This window comes from Lepidochelys kempii, chromosome 10 (assembly GCF_965140265.1).
Source record: "Lepidochelys kempii isolate rLepKem1 chromosome 10, rLepKem1.hap2, whole genome shotgun sequence".
Lineage (NCBI taxonomy): Eukaryota > Metazoa > Chordata > Testudines > Cheloniidae > Lepidochelys > Lepidochelys kempii.
Genome location: NC_133265.1, coordinates 19,815,916 through 19,834,961, shown reverse-complemented (window position 1 = coordinate 19,834,961; position 19,046 = coordinate 19,815,916). Strand labels below are relative to the sequence as shown.

At 42.8% G+C, this 19,046-nt stretch overlaps 1 protein-coding gene across 1 annotated transcript in view; it reads right to left on the bottom strand.

Annotated features, from left to right (window-relative positions):
* Positions 1–19,046, bottom strand: part of ABCC6 (ATP binding cassette subfamily C member 6) — a 46,976-nt gene that overhangs the window by 19,703 nt on the left and 8,227 nt on the right. The window contains 13 exon segments of the mRNA XM_073362331.1: positions 489–615; positions 1,934–2,003; positions 2,631–2,718; positions 3,402–3,548; positions 4,143–4,346; positions 4,876–4,968; positions 7,710–7,871; positions 8,391–8,568; positions 11,868–12,080; positions 12,866–12,997; positions 13,970–14,031; positions 15,942–16,067; positions 18,743–18,880. Coding sequence (XP_073218432.1) covers positions 489–615; positions 1,934–2,003; positions 2,631–2,718; positions 3,402–3,548; positions 4,143–4,346; positions 4,876–4,968; positions 7,710–7,871; positions 8,391–8,568; positions 11,868–12,080; positions 12,866–12,997; positions 13,970–14,031; positions 15,942–16,067; positions 18,743–18,880 — 1,740 coding nt within the window.

Genomic DNA, 19,046 nt, shown 5'->3' with positions numbered 1-19,046 from the left:
TATGTTTGATAGAGCAGAAATATGGTGTTTTACGATCACCTCCCTAGATTTACCTTATTGCCATTGTGTAATGTAAAAATATGAGAGCCCAAGGACTAACAATAAGTGGCTCTTACAGCGTGCTATTTCCCCATAGATCTCAAAGCACTTTGCAAAGTAAGGGAAGTGTCATTAGCCCCATTTTACAGATGGGAAAACTGAGACACAGAAAGGTGAAATGACTCACCCAAGCTGGCACAGAAGGTCAGTGCCAGAGCAGAGAATAGAACCCAGCCCCCCTAGTCCCAGGTCATTGTCTAAGTCACTGGAGGAAATTGACAGGCAAACTTGCAGCCAGCCCAGGGCTCCTTGCTCAGCTGCCCCTCCTCCCTCAAAGTTTGGCAGAAGACGGATTTTCACCAAATATCTGTAACTCCATGTGCAACCTTGTCAGCATGGTAACTGTTCATATGTGCTAACTGGAAGCAAACACTCAGGGAGAGCTTTACCTTAATAGCCACGTAGCCATCCAACTTCTGCAGCTCACCAAGTAACGCATACAGCAGGGAAGACTTTCCAGCTCCCACCTGGCCAACCACAGCAAGTAGGCAGCCTTGGGGAATGGTTAGATTTATCCTGCAAAGAGACCGCCCCGCATGTCCCCAAATTAGTACCTTTTCAGATGCAGCGTTTGCAAGGGAAACTAGCCACATTTTTGCTATTGTCTCTTAAAGAGAGAAGAAAAAATTTGCTTCCTTTTCCTTCTGTCAGTTGTCAGGCCCCTGTTATACAGGACAATCGAACTACCTCCTTCTTCCACACTAACTTTCCATCCCTTTCTACTGACAGCTCAAAACTCACCCTGTCAAAGCTGTCTCTGGCCAGGACGCCACTGTCCCATTCTGCTCACTGCTGCTTTTTATCATCTAGAGATGGGCTCTTCTAAACAAAACCTCAGCTCTAACCCTGTCTGAGGCTATTTGAGATCTAGATTTTAATGTTAAAACAGGCCCACCTATTTGTGATTGGTCTAAGCCAACGTTGTCGTCGTCATGTTCCCCTTGTGCCTCTGGCGTTTAGGGCAGTGAGGAAGCTCCTCCACTCCTGTCTGTCTCTAGTAAGTCTTTCAATGGTTCCCCAGCTGTGCCCCAGGTTTTTCAGCTCGGCCAAAGTACTGGATCTTTATATCCTTGCACTTTGGCATGCTCAAAATCAGGATTCAGATCCAAATTTGTTACTTGAGCCCATCTCAGCTACTATCAGCTTCTTACATCCCCCTCTTCCACTGCATACGCTTAACTCTTTGTTATTACATTTTATAATATTATCCATTTCTGGAACTGCTGTGCAGTGTGAGGTCAGTGTAAGCTGATATGGAATGGCATAAAATGGATTTCACTGTAAAGGAAAGACACATGACTCTTCTAGTTTTCAAAGGAAGCTGTCTTATTAAAGAGACAAGGTGGGTGAGGAAATATTTTATTGGACCAACTTCTGTTGGTGAGAGAGAGAAACTTCTGAGCCACACAAAGTTCTTCGTTGGGTCTGGGAAAGGTACTCAGAGTGTCGCAGCTAAATGCCAGGTGGAACAGATTGTTTAGCATGCTGTCTTAAGACACCTGAAGCTCATCTTTGGACAAGTGGGTGTTTGGGCAGATAATTGCCAGTCTGACACACCAATGTGCCTAGTTGAGAATCCAGCTATAGAGTTGGGACATCCTACTAGTGTGTCCACATTTGGACTGGACACAGGTATCATAAATGTCCTGCACGACTTGATTTTGCAATTTAATCTGAACTATGTTTAGAAAAACAAAATGTAGGAAATTTAGATCTGAAATCCCTCTAACTATCCTGTACTGGCCTTGCTGGATTCACTCTGCAGGGCTGTTGATCAGCACGGATGATGATCACTGCATCGCTGGAAATATTTATTTGAAATAAAAGCCTGTACCTTTTAATGCAAGGAGAGCTTCCTCTGCACCAACTGAATGTTCCATTCCTTACCGTGATACTATCCTGTACTAACAGATAAAGAGACATGAAAGGCATATATGCGTATTTAGAGATGGGTACATAAATGTACCTGTTTCTATTTGCAGATGAAAAAAATCAATAGCTTAAAAAGATAAATGCAGTTCCATTATCACCAAACTGAGTGCACACAGTAAACTGGATATACACTAGCAACTAGAGTGGGATCACCAAACCAATAGATAAAGTGCATATCAGCCAGGGGCTAGATTTGTCCTAGTGACTTAAAGACAAGATTCTGTTGGTCTGGTCCTCAGCTGGCTAACTATCCTGATTCACACTAGCCGAGGATGTGGCATGCAGGCCTCTCACCAATTCCTTGAGTTATTCACTGACCCTTAAGGGCCGCATTCTAGGAAGTTAATTATTATAATTAAGACTATTTTAATGTTAACGCTATCAAATCTTCTCTTGGGAAATACACATGGAGGATAAAAATTGTGTCTGTCAAATGATCAATATCCAGGAGAGAGAACTGAATGAAACGAGTAGCTCTAATGGCAATGCAGCCACATTTTACACGGCGCACGCTCCCTGTGCTGTGTGTAACTAATGCTAGTGGAAGCTGAGTGCTATGCGTTCCTCATGGAGGGCAATCACCCTAGGTCAATGCTTACAGTGGTCCGAGGTAACTGTGCTCATGTTGTTTGGATCCAGCTCTTCAAGACTAAGAAAGGCACCTAAACGGCTTAAGGAAACCTTGGCCTGAAATTAAAAACACATAAATCAGCCAATGGATGTAAAATAGTAAATGGTCATGGAGTGGGGTGGCCACCCACTACTGCCATGAAGGGCTTGAAATCAGCCCTGGGAGAGGGCTGAGGCTGTAAGAGGGCTGCTGCTAGGAAAAGCAGCAAGCCTTGGCTGATTGGGGAACCAGCTGCAGATGCCGCCACACCCCAATCAGGGCCCAGCTGGCCCTTACAAGAGGGCAGTGGGCCAGGAGCAAACAGAGTCTCTCTCTCGATGTGGAGAGGGATGGGCCTGGCTGCTAGGAGCTAAACCAAGACTGGAGCAGGGCTGGGGGAAGGCCAGAGGACCTATCCCTAAGACTGCCCCTGATCTTAATAATCCTTGTTGTTCCATGTGAATGAATATAAATCCAAATCAGTTACATTACATTACATTACGACAGCCCAAACACCATGAAAAAACTGCTCTTGCTAACCCCCTCAATACACTATGAAACATTGACTACACAGCACTACCCAGAAGGCTCCATGCATTTGGATGGCTGCATGCCCTCATGCTCCACTCCCCAATTCCCATGCCCTTCCCCACATGACCTAAGGTAGGAGTGTCCTGCTCCTTAAGAAATCCCACCTCGGAACAGTGATGTGCAAAAGAAAGTAACAACCAAGCAAATGAGAACGTAGCCTACAACTAACCTGTATAGCAGCATTTATGGAATACGGCAGGAAAGAGTGAGCAGTATTGAGAATGTTGATCAGCGTCAAAGAAACAAAGGCTTTCTGAGCATCTAGGACATGCTGCTCGTCCACCAGGGTGTAGACCGCAAACATGACAAATGCAATCTGCAAGGGAGCAAAGGGACAGCAAACTAGTATTCACAGACAGGCAAAACAGTGCTCAGATGGTGCATCGTTCTCCCAGGACTCATTTTTGTAAAACCCCAGTGGCATCAGCCACACCCATTCACGTTGTTCTGTGAGTTCTAGAAGCAAAGTTTTTATAATCTGGTGACAGTGAAGGCAATCTGATTATGTGCCATTTATTGTGCTTTTGAGATTGTTGCAGCACTGCAAATACAGTGAGATAGTGACATGAACATTCCCCTCCAGAGAGAAGGCTATCACATATAGTGTATGTTGCTGGGCTGGGACAGCAGCAAATGCAACAGTGCATTATAAAAAAATACTGAGGCCCTGATCCTGCAGTGAGCTCCATGTGGGTGGACCTCTGGACTTTCACATAGCCCCAGGGCCTCGTGGGCCCTGTATGGGTGTAGGGATCGGCCTGCAGGGAACCCATTGCTGAATCAGGCGAATAGACTATACATTTCTCTGGACAGGCATCTGTCTATTGGATTTGTCTATCAAGCGCCATGCACAGCTATGGTGCTGAGGGAATAACAGGCTGTGTGCTATGAAGGAGAGTGAACTGCTCACCAGGAATGTAGATGAGTGGAAGGAAGACAGAGACAGCGAGAAGAGGATCTGAGAACTTTTTAAAGCTTGAAGCTCTTGCTTTCGGATACAGAGTACTTTCTCCATAAAGGCTTTCTCCCAGCCATAGAGTTTGATGATCTTAATGTCACTGAGGATGGCATTGGTGAGTCTCGCTCGGTTATCTTTATGGTTCATCTGGTCCTCCTAAAATAAAGGCCCATTGAGGCTGTCATTAAGAATGCTGAAAATGTCTCTGTTCCATCTTTGTGAACACCACTTTGAACCTGGCTGTAAATTCGGAATGGATCTCTGGGCAATTAAGTAACATGTGGGCCCTTTGCTTGTAGTTGGATATTTACTTTTGGAGCTTCAGGCAAGTTAATTGTTTAGTAGTAGCGGAAAAACATTAAAATTTTGGTCTATGAACCTGCAAAATACAATCCTATTAGAGAGCTCTATAAGCAATCTTCGGAGGCTTTGAATGTCTGGGATCCTTTCAAATAGAACGATTAGCATGGATAAACACTGAGCGATCACTTAGTCACATCTCAGAGCAATGCATTCTGTTACAGTATACCTACATGTAATCACCTCTGTTTTGTTCCTTATCCTTGGGCTCCATGGGGCCCTTACTTGGGTGAGAATGATGGGATTTAATCTGTGATACTAGACCTTGAATCCCAGAAATTCACATGCCAACAACATTTTGCATTTTTAGGAGGCAAAAAAGTACCTGAAAGTGACTTCTCTTCTTGGTGATCACAAAATTCAGAGGCAAAAGAATTAAAAATACAGCAATTGCAGTCAAGGCAGATGGTCCCAGGAGCTGCCAGGAGAAAAGAGGTGAGACTGCTATAGAAACTCAAGAAACGTTGGTGAAATATTTGTAGAGATGCTAGTTTTCCTGGTCACCTTGTTCTTTGCCTGTTTTCCCACTTAAGGCTTGTGTCTAACACCCCTTTGGGTAATCCTAGAACTTTCCTCCTCCTCTGCCTTCAGGAGTATTTTGATTAAGACACTGTGACCAATTCATCCTTCTGCCGCCTCCACCTTCCAGGAGAATTCTGGAGTGATCATGGTCCTTACTCAACTGTTCTGATGCAAAGCACCTGAGTACTGAATTCACAGAGGCAAATCCTCCTCTCACATACCCCACGGTAAGCCCATTGAAGCCAATGATATGGGTGGAGATTTGGCCCAGTGATTTTATTTTCATAGACTGTCTCATAGGTGGTAATGTTTTTTATTTTGCTGAAGTATATTTATTTCCCTGAAGGAACAAAGTCATGTCTGTGAGAGATCCAGGAACATGCTTGAGAACAACACTTCATTGCTAATTCCTCTAGCACAGGGGTGGGCAAACTCTGGCCCACGGGCCGGATCCAGCCCGCATGCCTTTTTAAGCTGGCCCCTGAGCCATACCAAGCAGTTGCAGCCCCGCTCTGACTGGTGCTGGGTCGGGGGCCGAGCCCACAACACGCGGCTCGGCCCTACTTCATGGGGAGCTGGGTCGGGAGCCACACCCCTGAGCCTCTCCCCATGCCCCAACCCCCTGCCCCAGCCCTGATCCCCCTCCCGCTCTCTAAACCCCTCGATCCCAGCCCAGAGCACCCTTCTGCACCCCAAACCTCTCATCCCCAGCCCCACCCCAGAGCCCACATCCCCAGCCAGAACCTGAACCTCTTCCCGCACCCCTGCCCCAGCCCTGATCCCCCTCCTGCCCTCTGAACCCCTCGGTCCCAGAACAGTATCACAATGATCTCTCTCATCAAATTGCTTCACTGTCTCACTGACTTCATGAGAATCAGCCTTTAGGATAAAGTGTAGGAAAGTTCACGTTGCAGGTCATACTCATTGCTATGTTTTAAGGCTGTGCCAGATAACTGAACACCAGAACCCTGAAAGTCAGAGAGCTGAAAACAGTTATAGTATTTGTGACGGTGCTCCCCATAAGGCTTTATGGAAATATGCTTATGAATATATATGACATAACTGGAATATGTTCTATGCTACATATGCCATGTAACATATCTATGTAAAGGTTATGATCTACTGAATCTATTAATCCTATTTGTGTGCATATATTATTTTTGTATTCAAAGTTATGAATATTGGCCGTGTACTGGCTTGATTTCCTAATAACCTTAGTAGAGCATTTAGTCAGGTCCTGGAGAAAGGAATTCGCAAAGTTAAGTGCCCGATCAAGAAGCACTTAAGGAACAATGCATCTTGGAATGCTCCAATCCGCATAAGAAGTCTTCCTGGAGACATTCAAGATACCATGTGGCTTCTGCCTGTAAAAACGGTGAGTCATGCATGGACATGTGACTTGCCCAGGTGACTCCAGAACTCCATCTTGGAGCTGGACTTTGCATAGGAGAGAGGAGGAGGTCTCCACCCACAAGAGAAGGTCTATTTAAGCCCATGGGAGACCCCTCCATTTGGTCTTCAGCTGGCTAAAGAAAGAAACTGGAACAAAGGACAATAACTACAGGGGGTGTGAGTGATTGCTGGACCCGGACTAGAAGGAGATCAGTCTGTAAAAGGAAGCTTACTGGAACTGGTGAGGTTTTGCCTGTATTCAATTTTATTAGACATAGACTTGAGGGTTTTAGTTTATTTTGCTTGGTAATTCACTTTGTTCTGTCTGTTACTACTTGGAACCACTTAAATCCTACTTTCTGTATTTAATAAAATTACTTTTTACTTTATTAATTAAGCCAGAGTATGTATTAATACTTGGGGGGGGGGAACAACAGCTGTGCATATCTCTCTATCAGTGTTATAGAGGGCGAACAATTTGAGTTTACCCTGTATAAGCTTTATACAGGGTAAAGCGGATTTATTCAGGGTTTGGGCCCCATTGGGAGTTGGGCATCTGAGTGTCAAGGACAGGAACACTTCTGTAAGCTGCTTTCAGTTAAGCCTATAGCTGTTAGGGGACGTGGTTCAGACCTGGGTCTAGGTTTGCAGCAGGCTAGTGGGTCTGGCTCAAACCAGTCAGGGCACTGAAGTCCTAAGCTGATAGGGCAGGAAATCAGGAGCAGAATTAGTCTTGGCACATCAGGTGGCAGCTCCCAGGGGGTTTCTGTGATCCAACCCGTCACAGTATTGATTGTGAAAGGACAACATATTTTTCTTCTAAATGGCACCACCAGAAGGAGAGCCGATGCTAAAAGACCCCCTTTTTCCATGAGCTGGTTGTAAGAACAGTCACACACTGTCTTTATCTAGGAGATCAGACTGAACACTGGAATCACAAAAATTAAGCCAGGACCTGTGTGTTGTGTGGATGGAAGGATGAATCAAAGCAAGGCATCTAGTGAAGAATAACAAACAACAATGAAAAGACACATTTAAATGTGTGGGGAAACTCATTTATCCTTCTAATGAGTGTGTGTGTTTGTGTGTGTGCGCTTTATACCACAGAGCTCAAAGATGGATGGGAAAGGAGACAGATGGAAATTTCAGATTGTTCTGGGCAGCAAACTTCACACCTGACTCTTAACAACTTCTCTTTGCCCTTGATCTCATGAACAGGAATGGTTAGATGTGACCATCTCTTACCTGCCACAGGAAGACAAAGCAGATGATGATCCGAATGGGAGCAAGCCAGGTCCCATTAAAATATATAATGAGATCCATTAACCTCTGCACATCGACACATACCAGATTGACAATTTCTCCTACAGTTGCTGCTCTCCTTGCTGCATTTGACATGACCAAGACCTGGGGGTGGGATGGGGTGGGGATGGGAGAAGCAAGAGCCCAAACAGTCAAAATCAGCTTCTGTTCAGAAAATAAATAACCAACATTCATGCTGAGGTCAAAGGGAAGAAGGATCAGCCTCATAAAGAGGCCAAGTCCTAGTCACCGTAATATCAAGAACGAAAACATCATTCAGGATCATGTGACTTCACCCTGTAGATGAGTCTATTCACTGCCCAACAAGAAATGAAATGTCTAGCTTGCTTGGTAAAGCACAGCTTTCACCTCCTGCTCTTCAGTCCATTTTTTAGATGCAAAAGCTACTCCATGAACCTCACAATAGCAAATAGGACAATGCTTTCCCCAGATCTCATGGAGATTTATGCAGCTGCCCTTCACATGCAGTGTAACCAAGGAATTATTTGCTAAAAATAGCTCTTAACTATTATTCATATTTGGGGTAGCAGTTATTAAATACCATCTCTTAACACATTAGTGGTTGATAAGAAAATCAACTCCCAAAGGGAAAAGCTGGCTTACCTTCCTATACACTAGGCCTGTGACTGCAGTCTTCAGCCTCATTCCCAATACAAGACACATGTACATGTAACGTTGTTCAAACAGAGTCTGGAGGCAAGCTAATAGGAACAGTAACGTTGCATAAAAATAACCTTTCCAGTCTGGAGCTTCTCGGTCTGTGATGAACTCCAGGAAAAGGCTGCAAGAGAACTTTGAGCAGGTGGATGCAAACTGAGATGACAAAATACATGGCCCTTAGAGCAGGCAGTATTTTTAGAAAGGCCTAAACAGTCGGGATATTTTGTCTTGTCTTTAGCAAGGCTTCGGCTTTGTAATTCTCACTGGCTGATATTTGTCAGTAAATCAATAGAAGGCTGGACAAACAGCTCAGCATCCTAAGTATGTACAATGGCAGCACGCAACCTAATTTTTGTTTTATTTTACTGCAGCTCAGAACATTCAACCGCTCCTTCTCATGCTGGAGAAGAGATGTCCTAGCTTAACAATCTACTACATTTACGGCTGTTGATTAATCACAGTTAATTCACACTATTAACTCAAAAAAAGTAATTACAATTAAAATAATTAATTGCAATTAATCACAGTTTTAATCGCACTGTTAAACAATAGAATCCCAGTTGAAATGTATTAAATATTTTTGGATGTTTTTCTACATTTTCAAATATATTTACTTCAATTACAACACAGAATACAATTGTATAGTGCTCACTTTATATTATTTTTTATTACAAATATTTGCACTGTAAAAATGATAAACAAAAGAAACCGTATTTTTAATTCCCCTTATACAAGTACTGGAGTGCAATCTCTTTATCATGAAAGTGCAACTTACAAATGTAGATTTTTTTTTTTTTACATAACTGCGCTCAAAAACAAAACAGTGTAAAACTTTAGCTCGTACAAGTCCACCCAGTCCTACTTCTTGTTCAGTCAACCACTAAAACAAACAAGTTTGTTTACATTTATGGGAGATACTGCTGCCTGCTTCTTATTTACAATGTCACCTGAAAGTGAGAACAGGTGTTCGCATGGCACTTTTATAGCCAGCATTGCAAGGTATTTACGTGCCAGGTTTGCTGAACATTCATATGTCCCTTCATGCTTCAGCCACCATTCTAGAGGACATGCTCCCATGCTGATGACGCTTGTTAAAAAAAAAAAAAGTGTTAGTTAAATTTGTGACTGAACTCTTTGGGGGAGAATTGTATGTCCTCTGCTCAGTTTTACTCACGTTCTACCATATGCTTCATGTCATAGCAGTCTCGGATGACGACCCAGCACATGTTGTTCATTTTAAGAACACTTTCACTGCAGATTTGACAAAATACAGAGAAGGTATCAATGTGAGATTTCTAAAGATAGCTACAGCACTCAACCCAAAGTTTAAGAATCTGAAGTGCCTTCCAAAATCTGAGTGGGACGAGGTGTGAAGCATGCTTTCAGAAGCCTTAAAAGAACAACACTCCGATGCGGAAACTACAGAACCCGAACCGCAAAAAAAGAAAATCCAACCTTCTGCTGGTGGCATCTGACTCCGATGATGAAAATGAACATGCGTCGGCCTGCTTTGAATCGCATCGAGCAGAACCTGTCATCAGCATGGATGCAAGTGCTCTGGAATGGTGGTTGAAGCATGAAGGGACATATGAATCTTTAGCGCATGTGGCACGTAAATATCTTGCGATGCCGGCTACAATAGTGCCATGCGAATGCCTCTTCTCGCTTTCAGGTGGCATTGTAAACAAGAAGCAGATAGCATTATCTCCAGCAAATGTAAACAAACTTGTTTGTTTGAGTGATTGACTGAACAAGAAGTAGGACTGAGTGGACTTGTAGGCTCCAAAGTTTTACATTGTTTTATTTTTGAATGCAGGTTTTTTTGTACATAATTCTACATTTGTAAGTTCAACTTTCATGATAAAGAGATTGCACTACAGTACTTGTAATGGAAGAATTAAAAAATACAATTTCTTTTGTTTTTTACAGTGCAAATGTTTGTAGTAAGAAATACATATAAAGTGAGCATTGTACATTTTGTATTGTTGTAATTGAAATCAATATATTTGAAAATGTAGAAAACATCCAAAATATTTAAATAAATGTTGTTCTATTATTGTTTGACAGCGCAATTAATCGCGCGATTAATCGCACATTTAATCACGATAAATTTTTTTAATAGCTTGACAGCCCTAACTGCATTTCTTTTTTTGTTGCATGAGTTGATTGGAAATCACAGAGAAATCAGTGGCCAAATTCATTGCTGGTATATATAAAAGTAGTATAAATGCCACTCTACTGCAGTCAATGGTATTTCAATCTCTTATTCCACCTGTGAACTGGGTTTGACTCATCTGAAGTGATACTATAAATGCATTTTGGTGCTGAACCAATACTGTTCATGCAGCAGAAAAATACTTACCCGAAGAAGGTTTTTGGTTTTTTTTAAAACAACTGTAGGGGGGCATTATTTTACTATTTATAATTTATCGTCGGATACAGAGCACAGAGTCATTCAGTTCTACAGTTACAAGTGTGTTGTCTGCTCCCACAGTTTCATATGGAGTTTCATGATATCTGATGTGTTCCTTAAAGCCCCAGCTCCTGGAGTCATACAATTAAGAGCCTCGGCTTTCATTTTAAAAATAAGGAGTAAGTTTCTAGTCCTCTGGTCACAGAGGGAAGCTTGAAAACATGACCTGAGTGCACTGCACCCTAAAAGCTCAAATCCCACAAGCCAAATAAAAAGAAACCTAAAGATATTAGACATGATTTTTACAACAATTTCCTTAAATTTAGGAGCCTGACTCATGATTTTTAAAGACTTGGATTTGGCAATGCTGCAACAGTTTGAATCTTGTTCCTATCAGTGTTGACTAAAAGTCCCTGCCATCTGATGGCTGTTTGGCAGCCTGTTTAAAATCACTTTTGTGATGTGCATGTACTACACTGAGACCATTATACTGGCTCTAACTGCCACCTTAACAAAGAGGCCAACCATTTTCAGGACTTAGAGGTTTAAGTCTCTCTCTATGTGACAGAGATTGGAGTACCCTGGCAGAAAAGTGCAAGGAACCTTGTGTTATGTGGCCAATACCACATTTGCTTAGCAAATAAACAGAGGATTTAATGATCCAAGGATGCCATATCTGACCCCTTTCATCAGCACAAAAAATTAACGTAAGGAAAAAGTAGCCAATCTATGGGTATGAACATTTGGGGGAAGGATAGCTCAGTGGTTTGAGCATTGGCCTGCTAAAACCCAGGGTTGTAAGTTCAATCCTTGACGGGGCCATTTAGGGATCTGGGGCAAAAATTGGGGATTGGTCCTGCTTTGAGCAGGGGGTTGGACTAGATTATAGAATATCAGGGTTGGAAGGGACCTCAGGATGACCTCCTGAGGTCCCTTCCAACCCTGATATTCTATGATCTAATGTACAGCATTTCCTTCTAGACAGTCATTCCTGAATGTGCACGTACCTCAGTATCTTTGGGACAGAAAACAGGAAGACGTCACAGATGACTAAGCTGAGGGTACCAAGAAGGAAATAGGTTCCAAACATGTTCCAAAATGCTTTCAACAGTGGCTCACTCTGACTCTGTTCTGGCTGCACTAGAACCTGGGTCTCTTCTGTCTCAACCAAACCAGCTCCACTTTGTTGATCCTTCTTGTATTTGATGGATTCTGTGTTTCTGAAGAAACAAACACAAAGAAAATTGGCTGCAATCCAGAGAAGGCCAGAAGTGTTTGACTTGGGCTGTCAACAGCACTTTAAATACCCCACACTTGGAATCAGGGCTTCCAAAGTGGCCTGAATAGTGAATTACTTATTTATATTGTGGCAGCACTTAACAGCTCCAGTCTTGGAACAGGACTCCTTTAAAAATTCAGAACAAAAAGACGGTCCCTGCCCCAAAGCAGTTCTGGTCTGGATATCTGGACATTAAAGGATGTCCCCCAATAGATTTCAACATAGTTAAGGTCAGATTTAGGATCTAAATGATAAACAGCCAAAAGATCACCGGGCAGTGGAAAGAGCCCAAGGGAAGGGAAACTCCACAGAGTTCTCCTTGCCGAGTGTTCTGTCCACAGGGGCTGCCTTCCACTAGTTGAATGAGTTGAGAATTCAATGGCAGTGACTCCATTGGCCATTCTCTTGTGCAAATAGGGAGCACAATGGCCCTGGGGCTCCTTCATCTCTGAAGCTATAGAAACAGCAGCAGTGCAGCTTCCTTGGCACCCTACCGCACTCAGTCTCCCCCTCCCGGTGATCTCCAGCACACAAGCCTTCACATGGGCTGATTCCTGACATCCAGGATTTGGCCCTATCCGCATAAACCCCATGATCTAGTCTTTAATGAGAACAAGATGGTGTCAAATGGGGCTCTGATGTGGTGTGTTAGCACCTGGGATGTTGAACATGCTAGCTCTGGACTAGCTAGAGGAGAAGCTCCCACCCTCTAGAACAGGTACTTACTGCTTGGCTCTGTTACAGTACTTTTTCCATTCTCTTTCAAGCTGGGAAACAATTTCCTCAGAGGAGTTTTCTTTCATCAGTGACCATAAGTCGTCTGCTTGTAATGGCTGCTGATAGCCTTTCCAGACTAACCTGTAAAATAAACGGTTAACACACAAGCACAGAGCGATGTGTGTCCTAGAAAAATGTTCAGTTGATTGGCCTTAAATTAGTCCTACATATTGAGCCTAATTCTCAGTTACTCCGTTCTTGAGCTTGGGGCAGGGACAGAAAGGTGGGGACAAAGATGTCTTTAAGCCCACTGTGCAACTTCCATATTCTTGGGGCCATTCAGGGGCCTTGTCTCCCCTCCAGCATAAATTAGATCAGCCCTGAGGTTGTTCAAACTTGCATTCTGCTTCCCATGACTCCTGTGAAACAGAGACAGGGCCTTGGCATAACAGAGCGGGCCCATTGTATGCGTGTACCTGGCAGTGTCCTTCCATTCTGCATGGTTGCTGGCTGCCTCACCCCCTAAACAGGCCAAGTGTTAACATACAAGAATATTTGAAGTATTCTCAAAAATTTCAGGAACCACTCTGCTCATGAAAACTAAGCAGCAGGATGGTGCAACTTCATGATCTCTAGCCACCCTGGTGCCCCGTAGAGATTGGAAGAGGCTCTCCTGGCAGAAAGCTGGGATGTTAGCAGGATTGTAGTGATCATTTTGAAGAATGGCTGGATTTTAACACGTCACAAAGGACGTTTAAAAAAAAACCAGTTACCTGGGGAAATTCTACACTCAAGTCCCCTTCAAATCCAGGTATGAAACAGGCTTCTACTGCGCTAGTGTAACTCAGAGCACAGTTTGAGCCACGGGGAGTAGAATATAGGTGTCTGAGGAAAGAATTACACTTGTTGCAAGGAGCTTTGAGCTTGTCAGCTTTGCCACTATCCCTTACACTTCAGCCCAGACCCTAAAAAGTATAGAGGTGACTGTTTCCCATTTAATTGAAAAGGAGCTAGGTGCCTAAATACCAGCAAAGATCTAGACCCTTCTGCCTTAGGCTGATGGAGCTTATCTGATAGTTTAGAGTAAACATCGCTTGCTTCTTGTTTTCTTACCCAGAGAACCACCAGAAAGTGATTTTGGAAACAAAAGAGGCACCAAGTTCTGGACATGGATTCTGTGAGAGGAAAAACAGACAAGTTTCAAATGTAGAAATAGCCATATACTGCATAAACACAATACAGTACCCTGCTTTTGCCCCACCAAGAAATGATGTGCAACTTGCTTGTGTTAAGGTATTAAGACCAGGACTGCTGTAAGCAGCAGATCTTTACTAATTCAAATCTGAATAAGGCCTGAGCTGGGAGCAAGCAGTACTCTTTTCTTCATACTATGACCCACAAACACTAATTTCATGCATGAGTTGGGCTCTGACTTGTTTACAAAAGATCAAGTATATCTGCCATGATTGTAGTGAAGGGAGATGCAATGCTGGCTGCACTGGGAAGGCATGTAGCAAATGTCAGCACGGTATGGTAACAGCACTGAAAATGGAGGTGTGTGGATAGGGATAGGTCACTAGTTTTTCAGAAGGTACATATGAAGCATCAGTATGCCAGGTTCAGTCCAGGCAGAGACATGGTCCTGTGGCACTGGTTTTATATTCTGTCTGGGCATTTGTACTGTAAACCCTTTTCTCCAATTTGTCCTGTGCAGGGCAAAGTGGAAGCATGTTAAAAAAAATACACTTGATTCTGAAAAAGAAAAGGAGTACTTGTGAGCTGCTCACGAAAGCTTATGCTCAAATAAATTTGTTAGTCTCTAAGGTGCCACAAGTATTCCTTTTCTTTTTGCGGATACAGACTAAGACAGCTGCTACTCTGAAACTTGATTCTCAGGATCAATTATTTCAGGGAGTGACTTTCCGTACTCTCCCTGTGGAGAGATCCACTTACATCTCCCCCTGTCATCTCAGATCTTCCTGAGCAAGGCAGTGAAAATAACTTGGAATGCGCCTCAATTTGCCATCAAGATCTAATTTTGCACTTTTAGTGAGAGCTGTTGTTTCTAGATAATTGCCTCTATTCCGCTACATTAATCTCATATGTGGGACTATATATAGAATTGGTTAAAGCCGCTTTGTTTTGGCTGTCAGACACAAAATGGAATCCTTCATCATACTCTGTGTGTACAGTACAGAACATATGATGCTAGTAGGAATAACACTTGAGGCCCATTTCTACTACTGCAGGCTGACATGCAACCTTCTTATATCAGATAATTTGTTTTAAATTGCCTCACTAGCCAGTTCTGTTGTTTGTAATATTTTATTACAGAACTACTGAGGAATTTCATGCAAGTATCAGGGCCCAGATACAGGGAAGAAGTATAAAACCACAATCCTCACCCCAATGAGTTCACAATGTGAATGCAATAGGGTGCGAAAAACAGACAAAAGAAGGGTTGATGAATCAATAAGAGCGTTTAGCAAAAATTTTAGATGTATGTTTTCAACCATGTCACCTGCCTTAGACTGCCTTTGTTTTTCGGTACCAAACTGAGATAGCTCGGGACTGCATCTTAGAGCTGCAGAGCACTTGGAATTCCAGTTGAAGTCAATGGGAACTAGAGGTGCTCAATAAGCTCCAAGGGCTGCAAGTTTAAGCTGGTCAAATTTATACTAGATATAAGGTGCAATTTTGTAACGGAGAGGTTAATTAACCAGTGCGACAAATTACCAAGCGTGGTGGTGGATGCTCCATCACTGGAAATTTTAAAATGAAGGTGGGATGTTTTTCTAAAAGACACGTTCTTGTTCAAACAGGCATTAATTCAGGGAGGTCCTATGCTCAGTGCAATGCAGGAGGGTAGACTAGATGATCATAGGTCCCTTCTGGCCTTCTAATCTATGAAACCTCTGAAAACCAAGCTGGGGATCCAGAAATCCTGGCATGCCAAATTACTAGTTAAAAACTAGTCTGTACGTAAGCTGCCACATTTTCATCTCAGACATTCATCTGAACTGCCCATTTCCAGTGGGTTTTAGACAAGGGACTGATGAGCTTTTAAGAAGTCAAATATACTTACAGAGTCATTGACAGCTTTTGAAAAGAAGGGAGGCCAATCAGTAAAGAAGAACAGTATGACCTCTACTAGCAGCAGGATAAAATAGATGTAAGAGGTGACATGACGGAAGGGGTCCTCTGGGAAGCCCTACAAAAAAGAGAATTGCTGAGGTTGAGGTAAAATACTTCATGTGAAATCACTAAAGAAAGGTGGATTCACACACTGTATAAGCCGTAAGCTCTGAGTGTTGCTGTGGATGTGTGCCATGTGTATCTCTTGCACCAGTTTCTTAGAGTGTACTATATTAGAGTTAAATTACTGCTATTGATACAGAAAACTCACGCAATTGCAAAATCACAACACATGTACTAATAAACCACTGAGGGGAACTGGAGTGTAACTGTAGTTTAGAGTAAAGATTTCAGCTTGAGGTTTTCCAAGGAGCCTAAAAGAGCTAGATGCTGGAATCCCATTGTAATTCAGGGGGATTTGGGTGCTGAACTCCCTTAGCCCGCTTTGAAAATGGCAGTGTGAGGTTTTGACCTGGCAGATTCCAGTAAATGTTTATGGCTGCTTAATTAAACTAAGGCAAGGGGTTGAGTCCTGTGAGGATATAAATTCCCCATTCACCTAAAGCTCTGGGTAGACTTCAAAATGGAAAAAGGCTATTTCCTAGTTTTATTCTAAATAGTGTGTTCTGGAGCTGGTTGGGGAACCTCCCCTTGGGCCTCATAATCAGTTCAGTGGGGAAGAATGACCTGAGTGGGAAATTATATCATGGCAATAAAAAGAAGATGGGAGGTCAAATGCCTAGAGTGTGGGACTAATTAACATTAATTAATTCAGTCACTATTAATTCAATACAGTAGTGAGTTCCCACCATCTTCGTCTCGTGGGAGTGTATCATTCTTCTCTCTGTCCATGAAATATAGGTGCTGATTTGAACCTCTGATCATTCCCTGTTGTTACAGAAAGATTCACCTGCTGGGTTTATCACGGAGGAGAATGACCAGTACTGATAAGTATCAGATCCATAAATCTACCCCAGTGAATTTTAACATATAAATGCTCATCCTAATGAAACCAAAACAGCTGGTATAAAAGATCTACAGCAGAAGTGGCTCTCTGAAATCAAGTTGATCTGCCTTGTCTACACACACACATGTTATACCTCCTTATTGATAGCAGTATAGTTAATACAAAAAGAAAAGGAGTACTGGTGGCACCTTAGAGACTAACCAATTTATTTGAGTATAAACTTTCGTGAGCTACAGCTCACTTCATCGGATTGCATCACTGTAGCTGTTATAAATATAAAGGGAAGGATAAGCCCCTTTAAAATCCCTCCTGGCCAGAGGAAAAATCCTCTCACCTGTAAAGGGTTAAGAAGCTAAAGGTAACCTCGCTGGCACCTGACCAAAATGACCAATGAGGAGACAAGATACTTTCAAAAGCTGGGAGGAGGGAGAGAAACAAAGGGTCTGTGTCTGTCTGTGTGCTGTTTTTGCTGGGGATAGACCAGGAATGGAGTCTTAGAACTTTAGTAAGTAATCTAGCTAGGTATGTGTTAGATTATGATTTCTTTAAATGGCTGAGAAAAGAACTGTGCTGAATAGAATGACTATTCCTGTCTGTGTGTCTTTTTTGTAACTTAAGGTTTTGCCTAGAGGAATTCTCTTTGTTTTGAATCTAATTAGCCTGTAAGGTATCTATCATCCTGATTTTACAGAGGGGATTTTTTTAATTCTATTAAAAGTCTTCTTGTAAGAAAACTGAATGCTTTTTCATTGTTTTCAGATCCAAGGGTTTGGGTCTGTGGTCACCTATGCAAACTGGTGAGGATTTTTACCAAACCTTTCCCAGGAAGTGGGGTGCAAGGGTTGGGAGGATTTTGTGGGGGAAAGACATGTCCAAACTATGTTTCCCAGTAAACCCAGTTAGAGTTTGGTGGTGGCAGTGGAGATCCAGGGATAAGGGATAAAATTAATTTGTACCTTGGTGAAGTTTTAACCTAACCTGCTGAAGGTAAGCTTAGGAGGTTTTCATGCAGGTCCCCACATCTGTACCCTAGAGCTCAGAGTGGGGGAGGAACCTTGACAGTAGCTCAAGAAAGCTTATGCTCAAATAAATTGGTTAGTCTCTGAGGTGCCACAAGTACTCCTTTTCTTTTTGCGAATACAGACTAACACAGCTGTTACTCTGAAACCTATAGTTAATACAGTCTCTCTAGTATGGACACAATCATACTGGTATAAATGTGTTTATACAGGTATAGCTATTCCCAAATGGGAAAGGGAATAAGCTTTAACAGCGCTGTGGGGCCTGGAGATTAAATTGCTCTTTTCACCCATAGAACAGATGAAGCCTGGGTAGTGGCAGTGCTTGTTTCTTTCAAATTGCCTGGCCAATGCTTCTGAACTCTAATTCAGTGTGGCTCCTTGGAGAGAGCAATTCAGTCTACTGCCCTCTTTCATTCTTGGCCTCATGGCCAAGACTGCAAACAAGAGGGCCAAATGGAGCCATGCTGTTGTTAAGGCTATGGCTACACTGCGCTTTTATTGGTAAAACTTTTGTCAGTCAAACTTTTGTCGGTCGGGGTGTTAAAAAAACATACACCCTGACCAACAAAAGTTTTACCAATGAAAAGCGCAGGTGTGGACGGTGCTTTGTCGGTGGGAGATGTTCTCCTGCCCACAAAGTTACTGCCTCTCACTGGGGATGGTTTTATTTTGCTGGCAGGAGACCTCTCGTCTGCCGGCAAAGAGTGGCGACACGGGAGACCTTACCAGAGGCACATGCTGAAACTAGAAAGTTCTGCTTACCCCTTCCAGGACCTGTTGAACTTTAGAACTAACAGTCACAGTAGCAGCCAGGAATGACAGCAGCCAAAAAATCAACAAGATGCCTGAAGACTGAACACCTTTCAGCCTCTCAAACTGGGTGAGAAACACTGCAGGGATCTGGGAAGAAGAAGAAAGAAACAATGAACAGTTTCAAGTTAATGGTCAATAGAGTTTATTGTCCGCTGGTGTCAGATCAGTTTAATGTTAATGGGCTGAGCTATTGTTCCCATAATGGTGACATTTAATTCACCACATGTAGGCTGTGGGAAATGGAATCCTCTCT